Source organism: Nanorana parkeri, unplaced genomic scaffold (genome assembly GCF_000935625.1).
Source record: "Nanorana parkeri isolate BGI_ZX_2015 unplaced genomic scaffold, ASM93562v1 scaffold9385, whole genome shotgun sequence".
Lineage (NCBI taxonomy): Eukaryota > Metazoa > Chordata > Amphibia > Anura > Dicroglossidae > Nanorana > Nanorana parkeri.
Genome location: NW_017315455.1, coordinates 1 through 793, shown reverse-complemented (window position 1 = coordinate 793; position 793 = coordinate 1). Strand labels below are relative to the sequence as shown.

The 793-nt window shown below is 44.6% G+C and overlaps 1 protein-coding gene across 1 annotated transcript; it reads left to right on the top strand.

Moving 5' to 3' along the window:
• Nucleotides 1-77: 77 nt before the first annotated feature.
• On the top strand, nucleotides 78-785 carry LOC108804276 (olfactory receptor 1496-like; the record flags this gene model as incomplete). The annotated part of the gene is made up of 1 exon (XM_018576013.1): nucleotides 78-785. A coding segment is annotated over exon 1 (708 nt), but the record flags the coding sequence as incomplete, so codon positions are not given.
• Nucleotides 786-793: the final 8 nt, after the last annotated feature.

Below are 793 nucleotides of genomic sequence, written 5' to 3'. Positions count from 1 at the left end.
TGTTTTAATACAATTATTAATGTGGGTATGAAGTTGAGTATTTCTTCTTTTTAGATGTTTTCTTAGAAGACTTCTTCATGTCTAATCACACCGTGGTCTTAGAAATTACTTTAGTTGGATTTCCCGGTCTGCCTGATGCATTCCACAGCTCGGTATCAACCATGATGTTTTTCACCTACATGATATCGCTGACCGCCAATGGCGCTGTCGTAGGTTTGGTCATTTTTAGCGAACGCTTACATCAGCCCATGTACCTGATCATAGCCAACCTCGCCGCCTCCGATCTGCTGTTTGACACCGTGACTTTACCAAAAATAATTGCCAGGTATTGGTTTGGAGCTTCCACCATTCCCTTGAGTATGTGCCTGTTTCAGATCTTCTTGGTTCATTATCTTGGCAGTATGGACTCGTTCCTGTTGTTGCTGATGGCTGCAGATCGCTATGTGGCCATCTGCCACCCACTACGATACACCTCTGTCATCACCAATAAAGTGGTCACCATTTCCTGTGGCTTCTGCTGGATCATTTTGGCGTCTTCCATGAATGTAGTCAATACTGTTCTAGCGTCACAGATCTCCCTGTGTGGAACCAGCAAGGTAGATAGCTTGTTTTGTGGCTACACGGCCTACGCGGCCTTAGCCTGTACTGATATAACAAGCTCGAGAAAGTGGGTTTTTGTCAATTCTATGGTTGTCCTTTTTTTGCCATTGGGGCTGATATTAGTTTCCTACATCAGAATAATAGCGGTCATCTCAACCACTCGCTCTGAGAGCCTCCAGAGAGCCTTTTACAC